The sequence below is a fragment of the Danio rerio genome, chromosome 8 (assembly GCF_052040795.2).
Source record: "Danio rerio strain M-AB ecotype USA chromosome 8, GRCz13ab, whole genome shotgun sequence".
Taxonomy (NCBI): Eukaryota; Metazoa; Chordata; class Actinopteri; order Cypriniformes; family Danionidae; genus Danio; species Danio rerio.
This window is the reverse complement of record NC_141028.1, coordinates 10,089,911-10,112,904: the sequence shown is the minus strand read 5'-3', so window position 1 is coordinate 10,112,904 and position 22,994 is coordinate 10,089,911. Positions and strand designations below refer to the sequence as shown.

The following is a 22,994-nucleotide window of genomic DNA, read 5'->3' as shown; positions in this document are numbered from 1 at the left end:
TTTTCTTTTTTTTTCATCCATATAGTGGTTTTGATCACTTGAAAATAAGTAAAAATGCTATAAAATGTGTCTTAGCATGTCACAATATATGAGAGCTGCTTCAGTAGTGTCATTATGATAGATTCAGGTCAGAGAATCTGAATTCAGTAACCTTCACATAGCCAGTAGATCCTTTCACACGCACGCACGCACGCACGCACGCACGCACGCACGCACGCGCACACACACACACACACACACACACACTTTCCATTAGTCAATACTCCTGCGAGTAGTTCAGAGCGATGCTTCTCCAATAAAATCCCCATTAAGGTTTTATCGGAAGAAAGTGAGCATTACTTCATTTCCTGTTCCCTTTTGTTAAGAAGAGTTTTTCTGAACAGTTGTGGAAGCACACAAAGGTTTGGTGAAGATCAGCAGATCTCTCAGACGTGATTATTACTGATGAGCTCAAAACCTAAAGGTCAGTGACTTTATTCTCCACCAGGGCGGCGACCTGTTGAAGGCGATACGCTAACTGCATCTTCTGACCTGCCGCATCTTCTTCCAGAGACATGATAATCTGCACGCAAAGCAAAAGGAGAAATCATTTGTTTGTTAATACGGGATAGTTCACACAAACAATTTTAATTCTGTTGGAATTTACTCACACAAAAGCAGATATACAGTAATGAAGAATGTTGGAAATTGTTAAACAGTGACTTACATGGTGTTGTTTTTCTACTATGGATTTTATTGTTTACCGTTTTCCAACATTCTTCAAATAATCTCTTTATGTTGGAGTAAATGATGAATTTTCAATTTTGGTTGAACTTTCCCTTTTATAATATAAGAAAGTTTAATCATTGGCATACTGACCTGATCGTAGTATTTGTTGATATACTTGTAGAGCTCATGTAACGCCACCAAACTGTTCATCTCTGATGCAAAGCTCTAAAAACATGACAGTCATTAGACAAAACAAGTTTAAGTGTGCATGATAAAACATGGACATGAAATGAATAATAAAAAAAAATATACAAAATGGCATTTTCCTACTCATTTACCACATAAGATGGATTACTGTTTTACAAATAAAATATCATTAGTTATGAAATCATTTAAACAATATATTTCACAGTTAATTGATAAGTGTTTGACTGTGTTTTTTTTTTTAGTAAAACCATTAATTATTTGAAATATCTGGATACAAATATTTAAAACCATTTTAAAAAATAAACCCAAAACTAACTCATAAAATAATTATAAATTAAAATTAACTAATTAAATGCAGGCCCGGATTGGATAATTGGGAGGGCCGGGAGAAATCCCGGTGGGCCGGTCTGTTTTTTGGCCACGCTGTCCAGTGTGCCTAGCTGCTTGCACTCTCAGCAGTCACACTTTTTTTCATTTTTTTATTTGACCATAGCCTCACTCTTTTTTTCATTACTTTCCTGCAGCTCCGCTCTTTTTATTTATTTTTTCGCAGCTGCATGAGCAGAATGCAGCCCTCAGGTTAATGATGACGTTACTATTATTCAATCCCAAACAGCGGCACCTTAGTGAATATAAGAATTCGAATAATTAATATTAATGAATATTACACCTGCACAATGATAATCAGATGATTCACTACATTAATAAATCTGACATAACTTGATCAGAAATCTAAAAAGGGGAGAAAAAGATAGTCATCAATAGAAAGTAATACTGTGGTTAAAAGTCTTTCAGGTATCAGTGCAATACTTATTTTTTATTCTAAATGCACCAGCATGACAGCGCCATTGTGGTCTAGTGGTCAGCACGTTGCATTATGATGCCACCAACCCGAGTTCGAACCTCACCCGAGTAATTATTTATTTATTTATTTTTTCATTTTTAGTGTTACACATATAAAACTGCTTGGGTTACTTATATAGGTGTACATATATTATTTAAATTTTTTGTGTGACCACCGTTACAAAGGACTGGATATCTATAAAGAATTTTGCACAGAATATATATTCAGATATTGCAGGAAAGGACATTGTGATGTTTTAAAGAACAGTGTTGGATATTTAGCTACCCTTTAATGTTGTCATATTTATGAAACACATTTGCAGTTCTAAAGCAGCTGTGTACTTGAAACAGACATGATAGTGTTGTTAGAAACTGAATTGGAAATGACGTTATCTTAATATAGTCAGTCGTGAACTGAGGTGGGCCGCTCTAAGGCTTGAAACTCCTGAGCTGAAAAGGAGTCCCACTCCGGCCCTGATTAAATGTAGTATTAATATAAAAATATAAAAACATGTACCTTGTAATGTAGAAAAAGTTTTCTAAAGTCACCTGTTTTTTTTTAATTACATTATAATTATAATATTAATATAAAATGTTCAAATTACAATATAATTTGTGGAAAAAAGGATGCACATTTCAGGTGCTTTTGGCCTTGGGAGATGGAAATGCAGATCAAACGCTGACATAGCGAACATTATATCCATGTGACCAGTCAGCTGTCTCCATTTTGCTAGTTTGTTTACTGTTGGTTGCTAGGTTGCCAATACTACAGTCAGCCGCTCTAACAATTTGGCTGTTTCTCAATATGCGTTCATGTCTGTACTTGTGTACTTGCGTCCTCGTGAAACGTCATCAACCTTTGCTGAAGTACTGATACAATTCAAAGTTCACATCTTGCCAAGTACAGATAAAATTCCCGGATGTGTACTTGGTCTGCCCCTCTGGCCAAGGATGCATGGAGAGGTGACTTATGCAAACTTGTGAAGCTCAGGTATCCCAGAATGCATTGCAGCTAAAACAGTAAACGCTAATGGTGGAGGAGAAAACCCGCACGGTTTTAAAAATATTCCTTTACTGTGTCACAAAATAAAGCTTTAAGAGTTTTTCAGGCGAGAATGTAGATGATTTAAAGTCAAATGGGCAGTTTATTCACAAAGTTAGCGCGACTTTGACGATGTGCCTCAGCTAATGTGGACCTCTGGAGCTTCGACTTCACTTCCCCCGCCGAGAGCTTCACTTCGGCCAGTCCATCTCGGATGTACCACTGGATCTCATCTCTCCATTGTAGTTAAAACATAATATTTAATACATCTTGTGTATATCTAACAGTCTTACAAATCTATTGTTTGTTATCAGGTGTATTATTTTGTCGGTATTATTTTGTTACCTTTTATAATTGTCTTTAATTATGTTACCGTAATGTACGCTTGTCTTTGTTTAACAAACTGCTTAATGTTATTTCTTATTGTGTAAGTCTTAATACTTGTATAATGTCCATTGTAGTTTATTAAATCTAATAATCAAAGACACGAGTCGGTGTATAAGAACACATTTTACTTCACATTTATATGGATTTATGTTGACATTTTCTTAAATCAAAAATGTAGATTTATAATATCAATATAATATTAATTACAGGGCCGTGCTTTATATAATTAAATCATTTTATTGTTAATGTACAGTGAAACCGACGAATCTATGGTGAGGTAAGTGACGTTATAAAGTGTGCTGCCGTTCCATTTAAAGAAGTATTTGACTTGTGTCCTTGCGTTCTCGGGAGTTCGTTCTTCCAAGTCTAAACTCGGCAAGTCTGAACTTCCAAGAACGCAAGTGCGAACTTTGCATACTTGGTGTTGAGAAACAGCCAACGATTGAAATGCATCTAAAGTGCTTTTTTTTGCAAACATTGAAAACATTTGCTTCACATTAGGATGGAAACTCAACCATTGACTCTCAAACAAAACAAAAAAAAAAATGAACCCCATATTCACAAGCAGGTTTCATACTTTTGTCGTCTAAAGCGTCTTAAAATACAAATCATTTTAAAACAGAACTAACAGCAGTCTTACCCCTGAGAGCTCTGTCAGCATTGAATTCATCTCCTGATAACAGCCAGACACGGCGTTATGAATATCACTGTAGTACCTTCAGGACAAAAAGACACATTATAGCACTAGATATTAATCCTGTATCAGTTCCAGCAAATTAACTGTTCTGACCCATATCGTATATAACCCTAAAGGAACACTCTTTTTGTAAAATTTACAAGTCCCCTAGGGTTAAACAGTTTAGTTTTACCATTTTTGAATCCATTCAGCCAATCCCTGGGTCTGGCGGTAGCACTTTCAGCTTAGCTTAGCAAAAATCATTGAACAGTATTAGATATTAGCAGGAGCAATGATATTACGCAACACTGTTAACTATGTAGTTCTAGCTTGGGACTACTTTTATTGCACCTGCCCTTCCGCAGTTCCTTGATTAATACACCAGAATAAGAGTATAGTTCCTTGCTATATTAGCCTTGAAAATAGCTTCTTTTCATTTTTTTGTCAGTCTTCTCACACGATGTGACTACAGAACAGTCGAACTTTAAATTGGATAATTATATCCAATTGTGGTATGGCAGGAAAATTCCTTGATTAGTTAGTGGGGGGTGGGGCATTGTGGGCGCTAGGACGAATTTAAGGGCCTACACATTTTGGGGGCCCCCAGAGACATTATCAAGGGCCTACGATCATCCATCCAGTCTGACCCCCCCTACACCCCCCCCCCCCCCCCCAACCCATTCTTCACTTTCGTTCGCATCCAATGCATCATTGCATATGCTGCAGCCAATGGTGCAGCAGCAAAGTTCCTTGATTATTACGCCCGAATAAAAATATTGTTCCTAACCATATCAGCCTTGAAAATAGCAACTTTTCATTTTCCGTCAGTTTTAGTATACAATGTACTTACGAAAGAGCCGAGCTTTAAATTGGAGCATTAGCAAAACCCTTTTTTGAAAATTGAACGAAAGGCTATCGGTCTAATCTGATTCAAGGATTTATGCTAAGCTAAGCTATTGGCTTAAGCTTTCATTTTACAAGACTCCTAGAGTTAAACAGTTGAGTTTTATACATTTTTTGAGACCATTCAGCCAATCTCTGGGACTAGAGGGAGCACTTTTAGCTTAGATTAGCTTAACATAAATCATTGAACCATATTAGATATTAGCAGAATCAAAGCTATTATGCAACGCTGTTCCCTAGTTTTAGCTTGGGGCTAATTTCAGGTGCTGGGTAATATCATTGCTCCTGCTGAAACCATGGTACGGCAGCAAAGATTCTTGATTATTACGCTGGAAAGAGTATAGTTCCTAGGAACATAGGAACTTTAAATTTTTTGTCAGTCTTAGCACATGCAAGAGTCAAACTTTGAATTGGAAAATTTAACAAAACTCTTAAAAAAAAATAGCGAAATGCTAACAGTCTAATCCGTTTCAATGATGTATGCTAAGCTAAAAGAGCTCCCATTTGACTGAAACGTTACCTCAATGGATTCAAAAATGATAAAACTCAACTATTTAACTATAAGGGAGCAGAAAAATGCAGGCCCGGCCCTAAGCAATTTGGCACCCTAGGCAAGATTTCAGGTGGCGCCCCGTCACATCGCAGTAAATTCCACTGTATAGTCATAAGAAACTAAATAGCTTTTTGATCGACTACTACAAGGAAAACGTCAGATGAATATACCAATGCAGTTAACATTAATGCTGAATAGATTTAATATTTACGCATTTGCTTGAGGAAGGAATGATGGGGGTAGTTACATTACTATTACTATTTTCCATAACATCTATGTCTAAACTAACAGATAGCACTATAGCTATTTATTGATTAGCAATCTGTCCAACGTTGGATGTAAAAAATATGGCACAACAAATAGCTTCAAATTATAGAATACATAGCAAACATTGGAAAATATTGACAATAAAATAAATGGTTTAGCCTATTAAAATCGATGGCCTATACAGAAATTAAATAAAGCTAAAAAATCTACTTCACTTTTAATTGTATTTGCATATTGATTAAAGTTACTATAGTTATTTAGTGAAGAGCAGTTTGTGAATCTCTCATTGTGTTTTGCTTGATAACAGAGGTGTTAATGTAAGAATGCACAGATCTATAATAAAGCATTCGACTACTTTAGTAACTGTTTGTGCTCATTTAAGAGAAAATTTGTTGTTTTTAAAATAAAACACACAGGACAGAGCAGAAGCACTTTTCCGAAGGTCCCTTACTAAGACCTCCGCTTGGCGTGAGCTCTCCCGGCTGAACGCATATTGGCAAAGGCTTAAATGGAGCAGTGGTCGTAATGTTGAGCGAAAAAAGACAGCTGTGAAACAAAACCAGCTTTGTCTTTTTGTAGGAAACACACTTTAGATCTTTTTAGGGTAAGAGGTTTTTAAGTTATTGCCGTCTATCACTGAACGTGTCAGGAATACTGAAAACAAAACCAACTTAACCTCGCTCATTTTTGGCGCCCCCCTGGATGTACAGCGCCCTTAGCATTGGCCTATACTGCCTATGGCACAGGCCGGCCCTGGAAAAATGAGTCTATTTCCAAAACGAAAATTCTTTAAGATTTCTCACCTCTCCACCAGCTGCTTGTATCGAGGGATTTCTCTGGCGTACAACAGCTTATTCACCGGAGAATCCTGAAGGACGAGAGACAAGACAATAATGAGAATAAAACAGAGCTCATAGATGCTGCAGCTGTGAAAGGAGCTTACTTTCCTCCGTTCATCTTTTTTCTCTACACGCACACACTTCTGCATAATGAGGTTTACAGGTTAATTACTGTACTGACCCGCCCCACTTTGTGCTCCGATGTAGTGCAGGAATCAATGAAGGTCTGTGCGATGACGGAGAGGACGGGGTCCACACTATCAGTCACCTGCACGTCAAAGACGAACTGAGGGTTCTTCAAGATGTTGACCCAGAAACGCAAGGGTAAACTGCAGCAGGGAGAGGAGTTCAATGAACATTCAATACAACGAGCACAGAAACAATATAGTTTAATTAAAAGTATCTATGATAGTTCTATGATAAATTATCAATCAGTTTAATTGATTTAGGAAAACTCAAAAGATTGATTTACTCACTGAGTGCATTTTACAGAAGAGCAATAACTACCGTAAATAGTATGTTGGAAATGAATACTACATTGAAGATTTCCAATGTTTTACCATTATTATAATAATTTCTGCATTTAAAATTATTTTGATGATTTATTTATATGATAATTTAAAGTCGGCCGATAAGGTGGCTCAGTGTTTAGCACTGTTGCCTCACAACAAGAAGGTTCCTGGTTTGAGTCCCGGCTGGGTCAGTTGGCATTTCTGTGTGGAGTTTGCATGTTTTCCTCTGGGTGCTTCGGTTTCCCTCACAGTCTAAAGCAGTGGTCACCAAACTTGTTTCTGGAGGGCCGGTGTCCTGCAGATTTTAGCTCCAACCCTAATCAAACACACCTGAACAAGCTAATCAAGGTCTTACTAGGTATACTTGAAGCATCCAGGCAGATGTGTTGAAACAAGTTGGAGCTAAAACCTGCAGGGACACCGGCCCTCCAGGACCGAGATTGGTGACCCCTGGTCTAAAGACATGTGCTATAAGTGAATTGAATAAACTAACTTGTGTGTGTGTGTGTGTGTGTGTGTGTGTGTGTGTGTGTGTGTGTATTGATGTTTCCCTTTACTGGGTTGCAGCTGAAAGGGCATCTGCTGTGTAAAACATATGCTGGATAAGTTGGCAGTTCATTCCGCTGTGGCGACCCCTGATGCTTCTTTGGTTGTCTCTTTTAAGTCGCTTTGGATGAATGCATCTGCTAATTGAGTAAATGTTATTGTATTTTCGGCTTTGTTTTTAATCCTTCGGGCTGGTCAACAAATTTAATTTTGTCGAAATTTCAATTTCTTTTTATTACATTGTGTGACTTTTTCAATAAATCTGTAAGTAAGGCTTTCAAAAATAATTTACTTTAATTCAATTTAATAAAAAAAATTAAAAGTTCAATATAATTCAAGGAATACAATAATATTATATCAAAGAATCATTCAAGTGAATTTGTGAACTAATTCAACAGATTTATTTTTGAATCAGTCGGACCAAAAGGTGAACTGACTTGTCTGAGAAAAAAAGAAAAATGTGGCTATAATAATTATACAGTTAGATAATATTTTTTAATTATATAGTGAACCTACTTTATATTTTTACTATGCAAAAGTATGAAATATTATTTAAATATGACCAATTAATGTCCATAATTCATTCATTTTCCTTCGGCTTAGTCCCTTTATTCACCAGGGGTCACCACAGTGGAATGAACTTATCCAGCATATTTTTTATGCAGCGGATGCCCTTCCAGCCACAACCCAGTACTGGGAAACATCCATATACATTCATTCACACGCATACACTATGTACAATTTAGTTTATTCAATTCACCTATAGCGCATATCTTTGGACTGTGGGGGAAAAACCCACGCCAACACGGGGAAAACATGCAAACTCCATACAGAAACTCCAACTGACCCAGCCAGGACTCAAATCAGCAACCTTTTTGCTGTGAGGCGACAGTGCTTACCACCGAGCCACCTTGCCACCCTAATGTCCCTAATATTACCAGTTATTCAAGATCTCAAATTAATAGATTTGCCCTGTTATAGAGAAAATACACACACAAACACTCACAAAAAATAATATTAAAATATGCAAAAACTATATAAAATTGTAATATATTACATAATTTTTTTATCTACAATAATCCACTTTTTCATTAATTCTGGAAAACTTGTAACACTTTATAACAAGATAAAAGTAGAGTAGAGTTAAAAGTAAAGCCTTAAAAAAAGTCAATTCAAGATTCACTCCAAGTTTTTGAGCTGAGCTGTATTATTGATTTTCTCCATAAATCTTTAGCCTCAGTAAAAACGTTTCATCGATCTGACCTGTTTGTTTTCCAGATGTGAACGGTCTCCGGGTCGTCGATGCCGTGTTTCTCTGCCATATCATCCAGAAAGTCAAAGAAGAATCTGACTGCTATGGGTGGAGGCCGTTTCGTACTCAGTATGGCTACAAACACATCATCCACAAACTTCTGCAGAGTCCCCTGAAGATAAACACATACGAGCACAGAGCAGCTTTCAGTTCAGGGCTCTTACACCTTTAACAAAGTCAAAATTAACCTTTTTAAGCACTTTCTAGCAGAATTTTCAAACTTTTCCAGCACATTATAATGGTAGCAAATTAAATGTTTACATACTTTATCACATTAGATCATCCACATTCTATTTGTTACCATACCACACACTATTATACCCTAACATATAATACAACACTATACCACACCAGACTAAACTAAAACACTATACTACACCATACAATACAATTCAACACTATACTATACTATACTATACTATACAATGCAAAACTATACTACACCATACGATACAATTAAACACTATACTATGCTATGCTATACTATACTATACTACACCATACAATACAAATAAACACTATACTATGCTATGCTATATTATACTATATTAAACTATACTATACTATACTATACTAAATTATACTATACCACTTCATACAATACAATTCAACACTATACTATACTATACTATACTATACTATACTATACAATTAAACACTATGCTATGCTATGCTATGCTATGCTATACTATACTACTTCAAACAATACAATTCAACACTATACTATACTATACTATACTATACTATACTATACAATTAAACACTATGCTATGCTATGCTATACTATACTACTTCATACAATACAATTCAACACTATACTATACTATACTATACAATTAAACACTATGCTATGTTATGCTATACTATACTACTTCATACAATACAATTCAACACTATACTATACTATACTATACTATACTATACAATTAAACACTATGCTATGCTATGCTATACTATACTACTTCATACAATACAATTCAACACTATACTATACTATACTATACAATTAAACACTATGCTATGCTATACTATACTACTTCATACAATACAATTCAAAACTATACTATACTATACTATACTATACAATTAAACACTATGCTATGCTATGCTATACTATACTACTTCATACAATACAATTCAACACTATACTATACTATACTATACTATACAATTAAACACTATGCTATGCTATGCTATACTATGCTACTTCATACAATACAATTCAAAACTATACTATACTATACAACACTATACTAAACCATACAATACAATACAATTAAATACTATGCTATGCTATGCTATACTATACAACACTATACTACACCATACAATACAATTAAACACTATGCTATGCTATGCTATACTATACTAAACAACACTATACTACACCATACAATACAATTGAACACTATGCTATGCTAAGCTATACTATACTGTACTATACTAAACAACACTATACTACACCACACCATACGATTAAATGCTATACTACACTATACTATACTATACTTTACTACACTACACCATACAATACAATTAAACACTATACTATGCTATGCTATGCTATGCTATACTATACTAAATTATACTATACTATACTACACCATACAATTCAACACTATACTATACTATACTATTAAACACTATACTATGCTATAATATACTATACTATGCAACACTACTACACCATACAATTAAACACTATACTATACTATACTATACTATACTATGCAACACCATACAATACAATTATACACTATGCTATGCTATGCTATACTATACTATACATTACAATTCAACATTATACTATACTATGCAATATATATAATGCTATAAGGAAAATATACACATTGGATTACTGTCATTGAATTAAATCTTAAACGTGTCATCTTTCATCATAAATGTACATTTATTTACACCTGATGCGGTAATCTCCATTAATTTTATTTCATTCCATGCAAAAGCACAAATATTTATTTTAATAGTTAATTACTCTTGCCTATTTATTAGGATGAATTATTACGGAAGCAACAAAGCTGCATTTTTAAGCAGTTTCAAGCACTTTATAAAAAATTCAAGCACTTTTCAAACCTTGAACACAGATTAAAATGCAAACATTTTCAAGGATTTCCAGCATCCGAATGAATCCTGTCAGTTACGGAGGACAAGGAGTCCCAGTTAGAAATAAAACAAAGAATCAAATTGTCAATTTAGTAATTTTAGCATAAAGGAATATATATATGTATCACAATTTAAATTAACAAATAATAGACAAACAAAGCGACATATTTAAATGTGCCTATTAAAATTAGGTTTTTTAAAATCTCATTTAAAAAAGCAATAAAACATTGCATTTTATTATTTTTTTCATGTATAAGTAAATAGACAACTTTATAACCTTTTTTTTAAATAAAGGTTTAAAACGATAATTAAATCAAGCAGTAAACAAGTATATTAATACATTTTGCATTTTAAATACATTTTAAATAGCTTTTTAAAAACGCATTTGCCAATATTTCGCTTTTATTTGCCACTTTTTTTTTTTTTTGCTACAAAAATATACAAAAGTTGATCAAATTAAAAAATACCACTGCACAGTCCACCCAATGGAGCAACTAATAAACTTTCGGTTAAAGTTAAGCTAAACTCTCTGTCGCTTCTAAAAGAAAAACACACACTCTGTTGTTGAACAGACAGAAAACTGTAGCTCATCATAGCAGGAGTTTGAAGATGAGTGAAGCGACTCAAATAACAGGGCGATCTGAACATGTTTGGAGAGGGATTGTGGATTATTTATTAGCTTTAGCTAAGTTGTACACTTTTATTGTTACAAAACTACGCTCATTCAAGCTGACATAATTTATTTAGGGCACTAATAAACTGCATATCACACAGATAAACATAATGAAAGTCAGGATCTGTGATGTGGGGCATATTCTGGTAGTGTAAACGCATCTCATACCTTCATTGAAAGCAATCGTGTAAGGTAGATCTCAGGAATGGCTTTTGCTCGCTCCCGCTCTCTCATGCTGCTCTTTCTGTGTTTGGGGATCTCGGGGTCTTCGGTGGGCTTTACTAAATGCCACAAACGAAGACCTTCCTCCTCCTCTCCTTCAAGCATGGGAGTTTCTGCAGCAATTACAAGAAACAGATTGAATATGAATTACAAACTGATACACTTTTCCTCTCTGATGGTCGGAAATAAAAGTGCAAAAGTGATTGTGCTCTTTACTTACTCTCTCCAGTCTGGTAGACCTGATTTACACCAAGAGAACTCTGGGAACGAGGAATGAGAGCCACTGTGGCCCCATCAGGTACCTGAGAAGATAAAATTAAAAGTTAAAATGAAAATAATAAACTAAAACAATCTCACAAAAACATCTAAGCAAACTTATTCAAATCAACTATTTAAAGAGATGGTTCATCCAAAGATGACAATTTACTTGCATTTACTGTCCCTAAGATGGTTCCAAACCTTTATGAGTTTCTTTATACTGTTGAACACAAAAGAAGATATTCTGAAATCTTTTTTTGAATCCTGTAACCAATGACATCCATAGAAGAAAAAAACAAATACTATGGAAGTCAATGGTTACAGGTTTCCAACATTTTTCAAAATGTCTTCTTTTGTGTTTGAAAAAATATAGAAAGTCAAACAGGTTTGTGACAAGTAAAGCATGAGCAAATGATGACAGCATGTTCAGTTTTGGATGATCCATAGTAATCTCAAAACACCAAATTGACATTAACAAACACCCACAAAATATATCAAATCAAATTAAAAATCAACCAAACTCACAAAAACCAACCAAGCAAATAAAGATGTCAACCAATCAAGCTTCCATAAACAACCAACTCAAATAAATGACCAACTAAACTCAGTTAACAAACTCACAAAATCTGACTAAGTCAACCAGCTAAACTCACAAAATAAACAATCAGACTCACAAAAACAACCGAACCACAAAATCAACCAATGAAAAATATTCACAGAAAATAAACTAAGCAACTACAGAAATGTCACAAACTTACAAAAATAATCACAAAAATGTCACAGCCAAATCACCCTGCAGCCCAAGACTGGTTACTCACTGAAGCTAAGCAGGACTGAGCCTGGTAAACAAAACAAATTCAATACATCAACCAGATAAACTCACGAAATAAACAATCAGACTCACAAAAACAACCAAACTCGTAAAAGTCAACAAAGCAAGTAAAGAAATGTCAACCAACCTTACTTCCATAAACAATCAACTCACATAAATAACCATCCAAACTCAGTAAACAATCAGACAGTAAATCAACCAGCTAAACTCACAAAATAAACAAATAAACAGACTCATAAAAAAAACAAACCACAAAAATCAACAAAGCAAGTAAAAAAAAGTCAACCAACCAAACTTCCATAAACAATCAACTCACATAAATAACCATCCAAACTAAGTAAACAAAACAAACACACTTAAACAAATCAACTTAGTAAATCAACCAGCTAAACTCACAAAATAAACAATCAGACTCACAAAAACAATAACTCACAAAAAGCAACTAAGCAATAAAAAAAGGCCGAACAACTAAACTTACATAAACAATCAACTCACATAACCATCCAAACTCAATAAACAAACTCACAAAAACAAATCAACTCATTAAATCAACCAGCTAAACTCACGAAATAAACAAACCAAACTCACAAAAACAACCCACAAAATAAACAAAACAAACAAAAAAACAATAAAAATAAAAATAAAATAAAACAATCACATTTAGTCTAACTAAACAACCCACAAAATAAACTAAACAAACTAAAAAAACAATAAAAAGAAAAAGAAAATATAATGAACACATTCAACCTAACTAAACAACCAACAAAATAAACAAAACAAACAAAAAAAACAATAAAAAGAAAAAGAAAATAAAACAAATCACATTCAGTCTAACTAAACAACCAACAAAATAAACAAAACAAACTAAAAAAAAACAATAAAAAGAAAAAGAAAATAAAACAAATCACATTCAGTCTAACTAAACAACCAACAAAATAAACAAAACAAACTAAAAAAAACAATAAAAAGAAAAAGAAAATAAAACAAATCACATTCAGTCTAACTAAACAACCAACAAAATAAACAAAACAAACTAAAAAAAAACAATAAAAAGAAAAAGAAAATAAAACAAATCACATTCAGTCTAACTAAACAACCAACAAAATAAACAAAACAAACTAAAAAAAAACAATAAAAAGAAAAAGAAAATAAAACAAATCACATTCAGTCTAACTAAACAAGTCACAAAATAAACAAAACGAACAAAAAAAAAACAATAAAAAGAAAAGTAAAATAAAACAAACACATTCAATCTAACTAAACAAGTCACAAAATAAACAAACTATAATAACAAAATTTACCAACAGAAATAAATCAAACAAACTCACAACAATCAACCACCAAATTCACAAGAAAAATTAAACAAAAAAAAAAAACTGTCAAACTAGCGTCAACCAAACAACCAACTTAAAATTCAACAAACCTACAAAAGTTATTCAATTAAAAAGTTACACTGAACTGAACTCGATCTGTGAAAACTGGACTGAAGCGTTTCAATTTACTAGAGCTTTGTCTATGTTAAGCTGCTTTGACACAATCAACACAAATAAAGATGTATTAAACAGCCAACCCACAAATCAACCAATTAATCTGACTGAACAGCAGCGTAAAAACTACTAGTGACAGTCAATAAATCTCCAGCTGTACCTTGTAGTGTTGTAAAGTGTTGATCCGTTTCCAGCGGCCCTGAACAATGGCTGTGACATCATCATCAGACAGAGTCAGGTGGCCCGCCTGGCCCGATCGCCACTCTGAGTAAACACAACACACAAAATATATGAAACCATACCAATGATCAAGCATAGTCCAGATATACAGAATCTGAAACTGTACCGAGGTCAAGTGAGTCTGCGGCAGGTCTTTGGGAGAATGCCGCTCCTTTATAAATCTGGTCCAGGATTTTATCTTTGACCTGAGTGATGGTGTCAATGTCCAGAACTTTAACAGGACAAGGCTGAACCTCCACACCGCTCTTCACCAGCACCGTCAGAGTCTAAGATAAGAAACAATCGGTCTTATTAGATTCATTTATTTGAGAGCTTTGTTTTGTGATTTATTTTTTTTTATTTTTATTTTTATTTTTTTCAATTAAATCCTTTTTAAAAATGGTGAAAACAGAACAAAAGAATCATTGTGGAGAAATAGACTACTGATTTCACTTTACTTTTGCAGTTTTAGTGCAACTGGAACTGCATTACAATATGGAGAAAAAAAACTGCTTCATTTGGACTTTAAGTTTACATTTGTTGAATCAAATTGAGATTTGAATCAAGAATTGAATCGAGAGCCTGTGAATCAAATGAATCGGGTTATGTGAATTAATTTCCCAGTCCTAATTGAGATGTCAGTGTTGGCGAGCCGCACCACAGCGCAGTAGTCGATGTCTTCTCTGAGCAGGTGGCTGTCGTTGAGTGTGCGTTTGGCTTTACCCGTCACTGCATCCACTGGCCCTTTATCCACCTGGTATTTAATAGCCCTGTACAATTTGTAAAGAGGCTCTCCAGCAACCTCCTGCACAAACACAAACCCACACACACATTATCGACTGCATTTATGTCTGGAACAATAAATGTTGTTTATATGTTGGAACTCATAGAAGGAGTTTTATTAAAACTATAACTCATGACAGGCCTATAGTGTTATTACACTACTTTGTGAAGACACAAAGTAGACCTCTGAAAACAAAACAAGAATTATTAAACAATTATTCATTAGTATGCTAAGTATTATTTTCTTATAACAAAACAAACCATTTATTGTTATGATTTTGTAGCAGAGGAATTATTATTATTATTCCACCTAATATTTATTATTAGTTGTATTCATTTAATATTATATTAGTTATATTCATACATAATATAATATAACAATTCTTTATAATGTAATATCATATAAAAATATCATATAATAATATAATATAATTTTAGATTGTTATAATAATATTATCATTATTAAGATAGGTAATATTTTCTTATTACAAATCGATGCATTTATCATGATTTATGGCAGCAGAAGTATTAATACTATTGTTATTACATCTAATTTATATAGATATATACATTCCATATTATGTTAGTATTATTAATATATAATATAATACAATATAATATAGCATATTACAATATAATACTAAAGCAATTCTGTAAAATATAACAATTCTTTGTAATATAATATATAAAAATAAATAATAATAATAGAGTATAATTTATTATTATTATATAAACTTTTTATTAACATAATATTACCATTATGATTAGTATAATTTTCTTATTAAAAAATGCATTTATTATGATTTCTTTATGGCAGAAGAAGTATTAATATTATTATTATTAATCCATATAATATATATTATTATTGTATTCATTCATGTATTACATATGTATTATTAATATTCAATATAATATAATTCATCATTATTATATGAACATAATATTGTAAAAATAATATCAATATGATGATTTTTTTACAAAAATATGTAATATTAAGATTAGTATTATTTGTATTATGATTATTATGATGATGATGATGATTATTATTATTCCATTTAATATATATATATATATATATATATATATATATATATATATATATATATTTAGTTTTTGTATTCATTTTGTATAATATAATATAATATAATATAATATAATATAATATAATATAATATAATTCATCATTATTATATGAACATATCATTATAATGATTTTTATTTTACAAAAATATTTATTGAGGCAGTAGTCTTATTAATATTATTATTACATCTAATATCTCTTGTGGTATTAAAATATAAGAACTATTCCAAAAATGTAAATTAAATACAAAATACAATAAAATATAATAAATTACAATATATATATATTTTTTAAAAACAAATAAATAAATTAAATAATTCAGTGCGAATGCATAGACATTATGTCATCATATTGTTTAATACCTTGAGAAATGAATAGAGACAGATGGACATCCAGTTGGTCAGCATCTTCTCCACAACCGTCTCCGTCCTACAGATGACCACACGTGAATATATTCAGATTAGATTTACTGTAATCCGATCAGGATGGATCAGACAATACAGACCACTTATTTATGTGTGTGTAACACAAACACATCTGTAAGCATTTAAAAAAAACATGCATTTTTTTCACACACACACACACACACACACACACACACACACACACACACACACACACACACACACACACACACACACACACACACACACACACACACACACACACACACACACACACTATAACCTTGATACATTATTCCTGCTTGGTATCTTAGGACCCGAGGAAAGAAAAAAATAAGAATAAATCCATTTTATTTTAATATGCTACAGCTATTTTATGTATTTTTATATGCTGCATCCAATTAATTTTGAATAAATGAAATCAATTTTAATGGGCTAAGAGTATCTGCGTATTATGACTTATTGATTATTATTGACTAATGCGTTCTTGAAAGCTGCAATACTGCAAAAATCTGTCATATTTCATATTTTCAACCAGTGTTCCACCACATGCCAAAGGTGCTCTATTGAATTGAGATATGGTGACTGTGGAGGCCATTTGAGTACAGTGAACTCATTGTCATGTTCAAGAAACCAGTCTGAGATGATTCGTACCTTACGACACATGTGGCTCTCTGACCAAAATGTGTGGCTCTCCAGCTGTCTATCTTCAATATTATTTCAAAATTTAAAAAAACTATAACTGTTACTAGAAATCAGTTTCTTACTGAAAATACAATTACAATTCCTTCTATATTGTATTTTCTACAGCAAAACGAATAAGAACTCACGACAATAATAAAAGGCAATTTATATTTCTTACATTTCTACAGTACTTTTCTATACTAACTGCACACAAATTCAAACATTAATGAGAGGCGATGGCAAAAAGACAAAAAATATTTTTGATTTGTGCATGGACATAAAGAAAGGTTTCGTGTAGAAATAAATACAGGTTTTGTTATACACACACACTTCATACGGCTCTTTAAAAAAAGCATTTCATAAAAAAAAATCTGAAATGGCTCTTTGCTGAAAAAAGGTTCCTGACTCCTGGTCTACAGAAAAAAAATAAAATAAATAAAATCACTGTTATAAAAGGACTTACTTAAAAGGCTCTATCTTGTCTGATTAACCTAATAAAAATTCTGTGGTTAAGCCTTTAAAGGTGACTAATGCCGAGTTCAGACTGCATGATTTTTAAAGTAGTCGTGTCACAGCTGTTTTCACACTGCTTGACTATTGGCTAGCGTTTCGTCGCTGCTTTGTTTACACTGCACGATGTATCGGCGACAGGGACTTTCACATTGTATGACTTTACTATAGGAAGAATCGCCGACAACTTCATCCAAACTACGTCTCACAGCATAAAACACGTGGTATATCTTTTGTTAATAACTACATAATGAGAAAGAAGCCTTTAATGGGGTAGAAAATGTACATATTTGCTCACCTGAATTTAAAGGGAATTAGCCATTTCTCCTCAACATTGATAATAAAGTAATTTCTTTCTGTATGAAACGTCAAACAGACACGGGTGCTCTTGAGTCCTGTCAAACCTCCACAAGTTTTTCCTCCATTTTGTGGGTCCAAATAAACCGAAAATGAGCGCTTTTAACTTCTCCCTCAGCCTCCCGCTTGCCTGCAGCAGGTATACACATACGCACAAGCAAGTAAATGCCGCTCTCTCATTGGCTGTATGAGTCAAAACTCATTTCACACGGCATGATTTGAATCGCCGACAGCTCCAGATATTTAGCACGCCAAATATCTCGCATCAGCGATTCATCGGAGATTCTCTCAGATCGCTTCTTTGATTGTTGATACTGTGTGTTTGTCACTCACGTGCACGAGCAGCGATTTGCCTGTGATTTCAGGCTTTTATTGGCGATTTCTCAAAACCTGTCGGCGAGCCAAAATCGGGGCTAAAATCACGCAGTCTGAACTACGCATAAGCTAAATACTAGTACCTTGAAAAATATCTAGTCAAATATCATTTACTGTCATCATAGCAAAGAGAAAAGAAATCAGTTATTAGAAATGAGCTATTAAAACTATTACAGTATGTTTAGAAATCTTCTTTCTGTTAAACAGATAAAATATACAGGGGGTTAATAACTCTAAAGTCTTTAACTGTATCTGATATTTATGCACATTATAAATATACACAGTGCACATACATCCGTAAAATAAATAAAAACCTGCAAGCCACCGTGATTAATTTCCCCCCAGCACTACTAAAAAGTGAAAGTGAAAGTACCTGCGCAGCATGAGTTTGGGGTTCTTGGCCACGTACTGCTGCACCAGATCTCCCAGCAGATTCTTCATCACATCAGTGAAATATTCCAGCTTATCATGAAGAGCCATAGTGAGGAGAGACGCCACGTAACCCCTGTCCCGCTGAGAGAAGCTCTGCTGCGCCTCCAGAGTGTGGATGAACTGCAGGAGAATTTACTTACATTAGTGCCACACACACTCCCACAACAACACACACACACACTAGTTTGACCAATTTCAATCAAACAGCCTGAGCTTTCACAACACTGCACTCCTAAAACATCTACTAACGCCTCAGACTGCTGCTGCTGCGATGGATAAATATTTAAAAGTTTCTGCACTGCTGCCTGACAGTTTGGCAGTTTAAATGCGGATAAAGTGTCGAGAAAGAGGATAGTGACTGAGATTTCCAAAACAACTGGGGATGCACAAGGATAAACAGCTGATTTATTTATTTATTTTTATTTGGTCGATCTCTGTTTGGGACTTGTATACAAGCTGCATTGTAGAGCTGCGAAATATGATAATATATACTATTAGTGTAACGGATAACGAATCTCACGGTTCAGATCATATAATGTTTTTTAGTCACGGATCGGACCATTTTTCAGATCAGCCAAAAAAGGGAAGGAGACAAATGTAATTTATTTTCCATTTATTACAAAAACAGCACTGCAAGACACTTTTGGTTTTAACAAACTGTTAGTTTTCACGTATGTTTTGTGGTGTTTTGTTGTTTGTTTTCTGTTTTGCGTGCTCTTCTATCTGCACAAGACTTTTGGCCAGCGGAGAAATTAAAATGGTTGTGCCCAACTGAGTCTGGTTCTCTCAAGGTTTTTTTTCTTCACTCTCCTATTGGTGAAGTTTTTTTTCCCTCTCTGCTGTCGCCACTGGCTTGCATGGTTCAGGATCTGAAAAGCTACTCATCGATGAATTTGCTCTTCAGTGTTTGGACTCTCAATAATGACTTCAAAGCACACTGAACTGAGCTAAACTGAACTGAACTTAACACTAAAAACTGAACTACCCTGATCCAGTTACTATGACCATTTATGTGAGCTGCTTTGACACAATCTACATTGTAAAAGCGCTATACAAATAAAGCTAAATTGAATAGAATTGAATCTATCTCTCGTTGTGTATCCTATCCTGTTTCAGGTGTGCAACCATTGGTCGAGTGTGCTGTCAATCAGCATCGTCACTCAATCGGCGCGCCAATAAGGATTGGGTCCGCGCAGTATAAAAGCCTTGCACTTGCGCTATTCTTCAGGAGCACTTGGCTCACAGCCAGTCTCCTCACTTGTGTCGGCCGGCCTGTTCACTTGTTTGCTTCGTTTAGTTTTATTGCGGTTGCTGTGTTCTAATTTTCTCTTTATTAAGAGATTGATTAATTAGATAAGCTTGTGCAGCTCAGTTTATTGTCTAGTGAAAAGTTGAACGCTCTTTATGAGAATTGGATTATATAAGATCTTGTTTTTGAGATCTTACAACCTGTAATTTTATTAAAAATAAGATAATGAAAAAATCAGCTGAATAAAAATAAACTATAAAATATTCACTGATACTACCAGTGTTGTTGATCAGTCTAAATGTAGAAATCTATTATAATCTGTACAACCCATTTTTAATCTGAGTCTCATTTTCAGTTATTTACTCATAAAACTTATTAACATTTTTCATTGCTAGTTGATAATTTCTGAAGAAATTTTCAGTGGCATATATTTGATGGATTAAATAGCATAATTGCTACATACAACTTTTTTCGAGCGTCCAGTTAAATGCATCTGATGGAGCTTTTAATCTTTACCATAAACATCAGTGGTTTTATCTAAACTAATAACTGTTTTCCCAGTACTTCTGCCTGTTTCTAACGTCATAACTAACTTAAAAGACTTAAGACTCAATTTCTTTCTTGATTTTTGCGTTTTCAGATTTGAATGTAGGGATTGGAAGGATTAATAAACATATGCAAATCACCATCATTTATGTTGCGTGGGTGTTGAGGTCCCGATCTTTTAATGATTAATCGTGCCGCTTTACACTAAATGCATCAATGCAGGCTAAACAAGTAGTGACAGAAAACACCTTTAATGAAACCCACCACATCTCGAAAATAACCCACCACGACTTCTTTTGTCATCATTATATTTCACAGGAAAGCCTAAATGCTTTCATTTGAATGACGCGAGAGATGCTTTCTGTGTGATCGTTACAAATTTAGAATTAATTTACAAGTTAAAAAATGAATTAATCAATGGATCACGTGTGTTCCGAACCATGGGTTGTGATCCATACGAATCAACCGTGATCTGTTACACCCCTAATATATTGAGACGTATGGACAAAATACAATATCTATTGTTTCATATTAAGACTAATTAAATTTTATTAAGGCAACGCAGTGGCGCAGTAGGTAGTGCTGTCGCCTTACAGTAAGAAGGTCGCTTGGTCGCTGGTTCGGGCCTCGGCATTTCTGTGCGGAGTTTGCATGTTCTCCCTGCGTTCACGTGGGTTTCCTCCGGGTGCTCCAGTTTCCCCCACATTCTAAAGATATGTGGTACAGGTGAATTGGGTAGGCTAAATTGTCCGTAGTGTATATGTGTGTGTGTGTGTGTGTGTGAATGAGTGTGTGTGGATGGATGTTTCCCAGAGATGGGTTGCAGCTGGAAGGGCATCCGCTGCGTAAAAAAATGTGCTGGATAAATTAGCGGTTTATTCCGCTGTGGTGGTGATTACATATAAAAGACCACATTTCTGAGTATGATATATGAGATAACTGTCGCATAATTACAAAATGGCCATGATAAAGATCTGATTTCTTTAAAAATAAGTGATCTTCACTGCCTGATTAATATGCGATATAAAGTGGGTCTCAGACCAGACAAGAAGAACTGCATTGAATTCCATTTTTCCTCACCATGTCTTTAAAATATGACAATTTATTTTACCACAGTATTTTTAATGGAGATTCTGTGCTAGCCTGCTGCTACTGAAAGCGCTTGCGTTTACATGGTCTTTTATTTCATTTTACACTTGAACTAAATAAATGCTCAAGTCTATTTAATTGATTACATTTTAATTACATTACAACAGCAATGCGGTAAAATGAACCTAATGATATTAAAAACAATCACATAAACCGTTCACCAGAAGTTTATAGTTGGCTAAAAAAAGTATAAAGTATTTAGAAATTTATATTCAGTATAAAGTAATAAACACAAATACTCTTATTTCTCAGCTTAATCCTCTACTGCACGCATTATGATAAATCTATAAAAAAAAAAAATTTCCTCTGAGTGCTCCGGTTTCCCCCACAGTCCAAAGACATGCAGTACAGGTCAATTGGGTAGGCTAAATTGTCCATAGTGTATGTATGTTTGCGAAAGACTGTGTATGGGTTTCCCAGTGATGGGTTGCGGCTGGAAGGGCATCCGCTGTGTAAAGCATGTGCTGGATGGGTTGGCGGTTCATTTCGCTGTGGTGACCCCAGATTAATAAAGGGACTAAGCCGAAAAGAAATTGAATGAATAATTATTTAAAACAATCATAATATAGTATTATCATGTATACAACATAAAGTACATATAAATATTTTCTCCAGTAAATATTATAGCAAATAAATAACAAATTTAATATATCCAGATGCATCAGAATAATAGCTACTAGCTTACAATGTTTATATATTGTACTATACTAGGCTTGTCGTATCTGCCTCTGAGCTAACTTACCTGAACTGTCTGCATCAAATCAAATGTCCAATCTACATCTTCCCATAATCACTAAAACCCATCTGATCCTCACTT

General features: G+C 33.9%; 1 protein-coding gene across 5 annotated transcripts in view; it reads right to left on the bottom strand.

Moving 5' to 3' along the window:
- The window catches only part of plxnb3 (plexin B3), a 192,456-nt gene continuing 169,462 nt past the window's right edge, over positions 1 to 22,994 (bottom strand). For 4 of the 5 annotated variants that reach the window (XM_087264222.1, XM_087264224.1, XM_087264221.1 and 1 more), the window contains exons 23-35: positions 19,175 to 19,353; positions 16,834 to 16,900; positions 15,266 to 15,412; positions 14,735 to 14,894; positions 14,549 to 14,652; positions 12,032 to 12,113; positions 11,758 to 11,924; positions 8,747 to 8,907; positions 6,607 to 6,754; positions 6,390 to 6,454; positions 3,828 to 3,903; positions 859 to 933; positions 1 to 562 (exon numbers count right to left, since the gene is read on the bottom strand). In XM_087264222.1, the coding sequence (XP_087120348.1) occupies positions 458 to 562; positions 859 to 933; positions 3,828 to 3,903; positions 6,390 to 6,454; positions 6,607 to 6,754; positions 8,747 to 8,907; positions 11,758 to 11,924; positions 12,032 to 12,113; positions 14,549 to 14,652; positions 14,735 to 14,894; positions 15,266 to 15,412; positions 16,834 to 16,900; positions 19,175 to 19,353 (1,536 nt within the window). In that variant the 3' untranslated portion in view covers positions 1 to 457. Of the gene's footprint in view, positions 563 to 858; positions 1,648 to 2,771; positions 3,904 to 6,389; positions 6,455 to 6,606; positions 6,755 to 8,746; positions 8,908 to 11,757; positions 11,925 to 12,031; positions 12,114 to 14,548; positions 14,653 to 14,734; positions 14,895 to 15,265; positions 15,413 to 16,833; positions 16,901 to 19,174; positions 19,354 to 22,994 lie in introns of all 5 variants that reach the window. The other variant, XR_015497540.1, reaches the window with a different exon arrangement.